The sequence below is a fragment of the Otolemur garnettii genome, unplaced genomic scaffold (genome assembly GCF_000181295.1).
Source record: "Otolemur garnettii isolate 467f Iridium unplaced genomic scaffold, OtoGar3 scaffold00043, whole genome shotgun sequence".
In the NCBI taxonomy this organism is placed as follows: Eukaryota; Metazoa; Chordata; class Mammalia; order Primates; family Galagidae; genus Otolemur; species Otolemur garnettii.
The window spans coordinates 7,500,062-7,508,973 of NW_003852438.1; the positions used below are offsets into that span (position 1 = coordinate 7,500,062).

At 42.0% G+C, this 8,912-nt stretch overlaps 1 protein-coding gene across 1 annotated transcript in view; it reads left to right on the forward strand.

The window, feature by feature from the left end:
- SP1 (Sp1 transcription factor) overlaps positions 1–2,598 on the forward strand; it is a 49,083-nt gene extending 46,485 nt beyond the window's left edge. The window contains exon 5 of the mRNA XM_012805494.2: positions 300–2,598. Coding sequence (XP_012660948.1) covers positions 300–690 — 391 coding nt within the window. The 3' untranslated portion in view covers positions 691–2,598. The remainder of the gene's footprint in view (positions 1–299) is intronic.
- The last annotated feature ends 6,314 nt before the right edge of the window (positions 2,599–8,912 follow it).

The window sequence follows — 8,912 nt, forward strand, 5'->3', positions numbered from 1 at the left end:
TTTTTTTTGGTTGCAGCCGTCATTGTTGTTTGGCGGGTCCAGGCTGGGGATTCGAACCCGCCACCTTAGGTGTACGTGGCTGGCGCCTTAGCCGGATTTTGAGTATATTTTGAAAGAGGAACTTTGACCCAATTATTCTTCATATTTTTTTCCTGCTTTTTTTGCTAAGTTCTACCTTCCATGCTTAGTATTCCCCCAACCTTTCTCTACTTTTCTTCCCTCCAAAAAGGAAAAGATAATTGCTAGGTTTTTCTTATTCTTATCAACTTCTAATACTAGCCTTATTTTGCCTAATGCAGTTTGAAGGGAGTAAGCTGGACAAGGTATCCCTACTTCCTAACATGTCATCTTACCTTCTTTGTCTTTCTTTACCTAGGTGAGAAGAAATTTGCCTGCCCTGAGTGCCCTAAGCGCTTCATGAGGAGTGACCATCTGTCAAAGCATATTAAGACCCACCAGAATAAGAAAGGAGGCCCAGGTGTAGCCCTGAGTGTGGGCACTTTGCCCCTGGACAGTGGGGCAGGTTCAGAAGGCAGCGGCACTGCCACCCCTTCAGCCCTTATTACCACCAACATGGTAACCATGGAGGCCATCTGTCCAGAGGGTATTGCCCGTCTTGCCAACAGTGGCATCAACGTCATGCAGGTGGCGGATCTGCAGTCCATTAATATCAGTGGCAATGGTTTCTGAGATCAGGCATCTGGGGCCAGAGACATATGGGTCATACCCCTCAACCCTGGGATGCAAGGTAGCGTGGGTCCAAGAGACATGTGGGAGAGAAAGCCATGAGGCATTAAAATGCATGGCGGTGGGAAGAATTGGGGAAGGGATACAAGAGAAGAGATGGGGTCCTGGCACCCACCTATATCATCAGTGCCTCCTTGAATGTGGGAAACATTAGTGAAAATCCTGTTGGTGCCACCCTTTGATGAGCATTTGTTTGACCCCCAGTTTCTTCTTTCATTTCTTACCCCAGCCTCCCTTTGCTGCATTTTTCTTCTCAGCTCTCCCATGATAGATCCCCCCCTTTCCTAAAGCCATCATGCCTTGATAAATATATATGATCATTGAAATACTTTTTAACAAAAAACAGATTCTATATTATATATATATATATTAAAAAAGATATATAGAGATGCATTCACAGGGGTTGGCTGGGAGGAGGAAGGAGACCATTCTGTGACCAAAATACCTTGGTCATTTTTTTTTTTTATATTGCCTTATTTTCTTATGGCTGAGCCTTGTTGTGACACATCAAGCTTTTCTATAGATGTTGTCTTGGCTTCCCACCAGATTAAGCATTCATATGCTTTGCTTTTAGTTGATATATACATACATAATGTTTTTCCTTTCTTAATATTGTCTTTTTATTTGGGATCAGCTTCTTGTACTCCTTTCCTGACTTAATTTTTTCTGTCTCCCCTTCTGTCACCTGATCACTTGATGTTTTTTGCTAGTGATCCCTGGATGAAGTACTTCTGTTGATTGTTTAAAGACCTTAGTCCCAGCAACAGAATGGAAAAACCTTGATGTCCAGGCCAATGCTTGAGGTAGCTGTGAAAGGAGTGTTCGAAATACTGCTGACGCAGGCACCTTCTTTGTGCTGGAGAGTCAAAAGCATCTCCCTTCATCAGCTGCTGTAAGCATTTAGAATCAAACTTTTCTTTGGAATTGTACATTAGACCCTTTGAAGGTTATAATCTGGGATCAGTTTGTATAAACTGTCAAAAAATGGTCAAATGATAGATAGGGTCTTTTCAGTAGAAAAAAGATTGCTCAGAAGAGGAAGTGGCTCATGGTATTTGAGTTCAGGAGCTAGTGGAGTATTTGAACTTTGGTACCACTGTCTTCCACACTGTCTCTAAGCTTTTATGTGTGGGCTTCTGAGTTTTTATTCTAAAAGGAAGTACACTTCCTCTTTTGAACATCCTGGGTAGTAGTTTCTTTCCTATTATGTTGATAAGGAGCATCAGCCAATAGATCTTTCTGGGTTCCCATTCTGCAGAATTCCAGAACATGTACTAGTGACAAGACAGTGGTTCTTAATGATCTTTTTCCCTTAACTCTTCCTTAAATGTATGTACTTGGATGGTTCCTAAGGGAAAAGGGAGCACATGATCATGGGAATGATAGCCCAGAACAAAAGAAATCTTGTCTTACCACTATGATTTATAAGAGAGATTGGAAGAAATCATCCTGTTTTCTCCATGGCCTGATTCCAGTAAAGACTGATCCAAAAATTATAGCGGCAGGGAACTCAGTGCATTTTGCATTGATATTTAAACACAACCAGAATTGTCCTCAAGGCCCAGCCATTAAAGCATTGTCTCTCTCTACCTTCTGGTATCTTGTTAGAGAGCTTTTCACTGTGAGGAAGTGTGGAAATGGCTGTGTGTATGTGTGTAATCTATTAGGTTGGGGATAGGTTTTCTGTTAGCCAATAATAAAAGAGACCTGCAATAAAAAATTACCCTAATCTGATAGAAAGTTAAGTGTTTGTGTATGACTGTGTGTGTGAATGTGTGTTCTTGCCTGTATATATCTACACACAGATGAGAAATTATATTTGAAATTGTTGGAGATTCAGATCAAAATGCCTTTCAGGCCCATTACCTAGAAATCTATCTTAAAACCTGGGTATGTTCCTGAGGTTATTTCTCTGCTTATGCTAAATTGGTTACAATTATGAGTGGGGGATATTCTACTGTACTTTTTCAAGAAGAAACTATTTTTTTGTTTGAAAATGAAACCAACATCCAGATCTATAGCAGAGTCTTTATTCTTTTCATAAATCTTTTTACTTTGGCTACAAATAGATGATGCTATGATTCTACTATATATTTTATATAAAATCTATCCAAATTAGGTTTTGGGTAAATTTGTATTGTTTAACCTGAATTACAATAACTGTTAATACTTTAAACAATAGTTCACCTCATTTTGGTCCTTTCTCTACAGATGTAATTTTGTTTTCAACATCCAGGGGCTATTGCAAGGACTTTTCCCAGATCAGATTATATTAATGCTGAAGTAAAAGTCATCTTTGTCCAGCCACTATCACACCCTTTATTCCTACTGAAAGGCAGAACTCAGAACCTGTTATTTTATGTCTGTAATCATGTACTTTGGCATCTTTTGGAGGAAAGGGGCAGAATAAGTCACTGGAGTGTGCAGTATTTTGCTAGAGCATTTCAAGGAATGGAATCTCTCCAGTATGAACTTATTAGGTATAAACTAGCTTTAATGATATTGAGGAACATTTGATGATGTTTCTCTCTTGGATGAAAAGCTGCTGGTTTTCTCACAACCCTGTATATTAGCATTACCATGAGTGAATTTATATCCAATTCTTTCCACTTGCCCTATTTCCTTCTCACTAAGGAAGCTGCAGATCTGGTATCTTGTTTGGCTGCAAAACAGAAGCAGAAGCAGCTTCTGCTTTTTTGTCTTCCAGCAGCAGTGAGCCACTCAGTCTTTTCCACAGGAAGATAGGAGTCTGTCTACATTCCTTGAGTTAGGAGCTCACTACTGAAAAAAAATCCCCTTTCCTTGAACTTTTGGCCAGCAGAAATTAATGTAACTCATACACATATTGATTCTGAAATTTTTTCATGAGTTTTTGATTAGTTTTTTTAATGACCAAAACTTGCAGGGCAGGGGATGCCCAGAGGAGTGGTGATATGCAAACTCTTATTCCCTGTCTTTTCAGGTTACCCATTACATTTATTTGCTTATCATTTGACTATCCGTCTTATTTCCCCAGAGCAGTAATAACCCACACCCATCTTCCTTCAGGGACTGCCCAGCCTGCTCCCTGTGAGTGTTACACGGAATGCAGTTTAATGGATAATTCTCAGCCTGGTTCAGAATAAGTTGAACCTTTGACCCTAGAAAATATAGACTGATGTGTGTGGTAAAGATTATGATTAGGGGAGGGTTGGAGACAAAAGCTGTAAATTACTATGGCTGATTTATTTCTACTATATACATATATATATTTTTTTTGCTTTTGTATATCCTATATAGGAAACTAAGCATTGTATTTTTTTAACAAATCTGAGAAAGCACTATGAACTGCAGGTATTTTGACTTTCAGAACATTTTGTATTGTTAATATCTTCACATTGTGTGAATACTGGAAGCTGCAGGTCTTTGCTAGGACGCAATAAATTTATATACTTTTTGAGGGGTTCTTATGGGGGTGCTAATCAGGCCCCTGTTATTTTCTGTGGGAGCCCTGGTGCTACTTGCCTAAAGTTTTTATTCCATTGTAAGTACCCTAATGCCTTTTGGACCTTGGGATCAGATCAAAAGAGTTTTGGAGATCAAGTACCAAGGAAAGAAGACCGTTTAGCTGCCTCAAGTGAGGGGCCCTTTGCATAGCTCTTCTTCCCCCTCCCTGAAACTGGGTAGCCCCTGGGGTTGGAGAAGAAATGTGAAGTTGCAGAATTTTTCCTCCCTTAGAAGAGAGCTAGTAACTTATGTACAAAGATGAAAAGTGGCAGCAGTAGCTTTGGAGAAATGGGAGGATATGGCACTTCTCCAACCCCGGAAAACATTTCTTTTGAAAACTGCTGATAAAATACAGGCAGGTTATTACTTTTGTTTGGGAGACTGTGCTCTCTCTGATGCCTCTGTTGGCTCTACTCCGGGGGTACAGACCTTTTCTAGGAGGATGAGCAGACCAGCTTTGAGGTTGAACTGTTTCTTTTTCTTTCCTCTTTCTTATTCTTTCTTTCTTTCTTTTTTTTTGTCTGCCTTCCCTAAACACCAGCCCCTAGGAAGACATTAAGCAGCCTTAAGCTTAAATTCCTACTCCCTCTTCCAGATTTGGCTCCATTGTCTTAGATCAGAAAGGAAAAAATGGGAATCCCTGGCTTCATTACTCCCCTAGGTCTTTTCCACTCTGACTTCCCAAACCCCAAAAAAGATTTCCTCCACAATGTTCATTTGAGAGAGGAATTTTGTTTCATTTTCCTCTTATTATCAAATAGCCCCAGTCTTCTTTGTCTCTGCTAAGGGAGTAAAAGTGTGGTGATCTTTTACTCAGCTCCCCCTAAGTCCCAGCTCAGCATCAGAAAAAAACAAAAAGCATAACAAATGGAGTCAGGCTGGAGGACTTAGTTGATAATTCTACCAGGTTATGTGTTTTCCTATATTTTGCCTTCAGGAATTACACTGTGCCTTCTCCACGGGGGAATGGGCTTTGTCAGCGCCCTTTACTTTCCCCATAACTGCTCTTGAACAGTGTGAACAGGGGCAGATCTTATTTCTGATCATCCCTTTTCTCCCTGATGACATCCCATAGCCCTTACCTAGAGTCTAGGGCACAAAGACTGGGAAGGATATGCTGAGATTCACTTGAGGAAACACCACCTACACACACCAGTGGCAGTTGCCCTAGGGCTTGCTGCTGCTTCCTAAGTCTGTCATCCTCTTGGGGGAGGGGGAGATGCTCCAATCTCTGGTGCCTAAAACAAGTTTTATTTCTCTCTTAACACTGGCAATAACCAGTCTTCATACCACTGTTGCCTTTTAAAACTTCTTAAGTATTTCATGCTGTGTTTGTTGTTGGTTCCAACCCAGTTATCGCCAGGGCTGTATGGGTAAATGCTTTTAAATGCTCTCTCATCTTGCTCTTTTTTTCCCCCTCACTGCTGTGTATGTATGATGCTAATCTCTTTAAGTTTCTTCCTGTGCTCCTTTTGTATCTTCCTTTCTTGTCTCCCCTTCCTACCTTTTGTGTCTGGGTGTTTTGGGGCACTTTTTTTTTTTTTTTTTTTTTTTGCCTTTTGTACAAAGATTAGTTTCATTGTAGTCTGTAGCTCCTTTGTAAACCTATTAAAAAAAAAGTTTTTTAATAAAAAAAAGCCATGTCTCTGGTGTATTGAGAGGGGTGGGAATGGGGTACATGGGTATAATTTTATATTCTAGACCCAACAGAAGTTTCTAGTTACACTATATTGTGTTTCCACACATGCTAATTAATGTAGTTGCCCTGCACTTAACTCACAGGTAAATGGTTTTATGATCAGATCAGTGTGCCACAACTACATAGAAATGTGGAGGACTGAGAAGGATGAGGGCAGCTCCAATATTTGGGGTTTTGTTGTTGTTGTTGTTTGTTTGTTTGAGACAGAGTCTGTCTCTGTTGCCAGGGCTAAAGTGCTGTGGCCTCAGGTTGATTTTCCTATTTTTTGTAGAGACAGGGTCTCACTCTTGGTCCTAACCTCAAGCAGTTCTCCCACCTTAGCTTCCCAAAGTGCCAGAATTACAGGTGTAAGCCACAGCTTCTGGCCCCAATGTTTCTTGTCTTTTTTGTTTTTGAGTCACCCTAGGGTTGAGTGCTGTGGTGTGACATCTCACAGCAACTTCAAACTCTTGGGCTAAAGCGATCCTCTTGCCTTAGTCTCCCAAGTAGCTGGGACTATAGGCACCTGCCACAATGCCTGGCTAGTAGTTTTGTTGTTTTCTTTAAGAGACAGAGTCTCACTTTGTCGCCCTCAGTAGAGTACTGTGGCATCACAGCTCACATCAACCTCTAGCACCTGGGACTACAGATGCCCGCCACAACGCCCATCTATTTTTTTATTGCTGTTTGGCTGGGGCCGGGTTTGAACCTGCCACCCTTGGTATATGGGGCCAGTGCCCTACTCACTGAGCCAGAGGCACTGCCCCACCTGGCTAGTTTTTAGAGACGGCGTCTCTTGCTCAGGCTGATCTTGAACTCTCCACCTGAGCTCAAGCAATCTGCCCTCCTTGGTCTCCTAGAGTGCTGGGATTACAGGAGTGAGCCACTGCGCCCATCCTGCCCCTCAATGGTTTTTTTTTTCTTTTGCTTCAATATTTTTAATATGGTTTTTATTTTGGAATAATTTTAGATTTATAGAAAAGATGTAAAGATAGTTTCCAGCAGATGTGGTGGCCCATGCCTATACTTACACTTCCTTGGGAGGTAGGCCAGGAGGATATCAAGCTCAGGAGTTTAAGGTTGCAGTGAACTGTGGTCACACTGCTGCTCTCCAGCCTGGGCAACAGAGTGGGATCCCTGTCTCTGAGGAAAAAAAAGTTTCCCTATAACCCTCAGTTTCCCCTATTAACATATTACCATGGTACATTGTCAAAACTAGAAACTGACATTGGTGTATTAGGTATCCCAATTTTTTTTTTTTTTTTGACTCACAGGTAAACAGGGTTTTTTTGTGGCTTTTTTTTTTTTTTAAGAGACAGTCTCATTTTGTCCCCCTTGGTAAGGTGCTGTGGCATCACAGCTCACAGCAACCTCCAGCTCTTGGGCTAGGCAATTATCTTGCCTCAGCCTCCCAAGTAGCTGGAACCACAGGTGCCTGCCACAATGCCCAGCTATTTTTTGTTGCAGTTTGGCCAGGGCTGGGTTTGAAGCCACCACCCTCAGTATATGGGGCCGGTGCCTTACTTAGCCACAGGCACCACCCAGGTAAACGGTTTTATAATCCTCTTTCCAGGATCCATTCTAGGGTACCTCCTTGCATTCACTTGTTTCCCTAGTCTCCTTTGTGACAGTTTCTCAAGTCTTTTACCTTTTTTTCATGACCCTCATGGTCTTTGGAAGCATTGGCCAGATGTCCTGAAGAATAATCCTCTCATCTAGGGTGGTTTGACTTTAGTTTCTATTGTTACACTTAGTTTTATGGGTTTTTGGAAAGGCACAGTCGGGAAGTGCCCTTCTCACAGTCACATCCCATCAGGGCTTATGTGGTATGCACATAACATTACCAATGATAACCTTTATCACTTTGTAATGTTTGCCAGGTTTAACCACTGTAAAGTTACATTTCTTTCTCTTTTTTTTTTTGAGACAGAGTCTCATTATGTCACCCTTCATAGAGTGCTATGGTGTCATAGCTCACAGCAACCTCAAACTCTTAGGCTCAAGTGATCCTCTTGCCTCAGCCTCCCAAGTACCTGGGACTACAGGCACCCACCGCCACAATGCCTGGCTATTTTTTGTTGTAGTTGTCATCGTTTGGCAAGCCCAGGCCTGGTTCAAACCCACCAGCCCTGGTGTATGTGGCCGTTGCCCCAGCCACTGAGCTACAGGCGCCAAGCCTCTTTCCCTATTCTTTTTTTTTTTGGCCAGGGCTGTGTTTAAACCCGCCACCTCCGGCATATGGGGCCGGCGCCCTATCCTTTTGAGCCACAGGCACCACCCCTCTCTTGCCCTATTTTTTTTGAGACAGAGCCTCAAGCTGTCCTCCTGGGTAGAGTGCTGTGGCATCACAACTCACAGCAACCTCCAACTCCTGGGCTCAAGCCTCAGCCTCCCAAGTAGCTGGGACCACAGGTGCCCACCACAACGCCTGACTATTTTTTTTGGTTGCAGCCATCATTGTTGTTTGGCAGGCCTGGGCTGGATTCGGACCCACCACCTTAGTGGGTCCGAATCCAGCCCAGGCCTGCCAAACAACAATGGCACCTTAGCTACTTGAGCCATAGGCCCCGAGCCTCTTTCCCTATTCTTTGGGAAGTAGGGTTGGTGTGACTTAAGCTTCACCTAAGAGGGAGTAATATTCATGTCTATAAAGAAATCATGTCTCTTCTCTCCATTTATTTAATCAATTTTAGCATATATTCATGTATATTTATTTACTTATTTATTTATTTTTCAGAGACAGTCTCAAACCGTTGCCCTGGGTAGAGTGCTATGGCGTCATGGCTCACAGCAACCTCCAACTTGGGCTCAAGTGATCCTCTTGCCTCAAATTTTCTATTTTTTTTTTTATTGAATGGTAACTGTGTACATTAATGCACTTCTGGGGTACAGTGTAGTGTTTTCACACACAATCTGAAACACTTCCATCAAACTGGTTAACATAGCCTTCATGTCATTTTCTTAGATTTTCTATTTTTAGTAGAGACAGGGTCTCACTTTT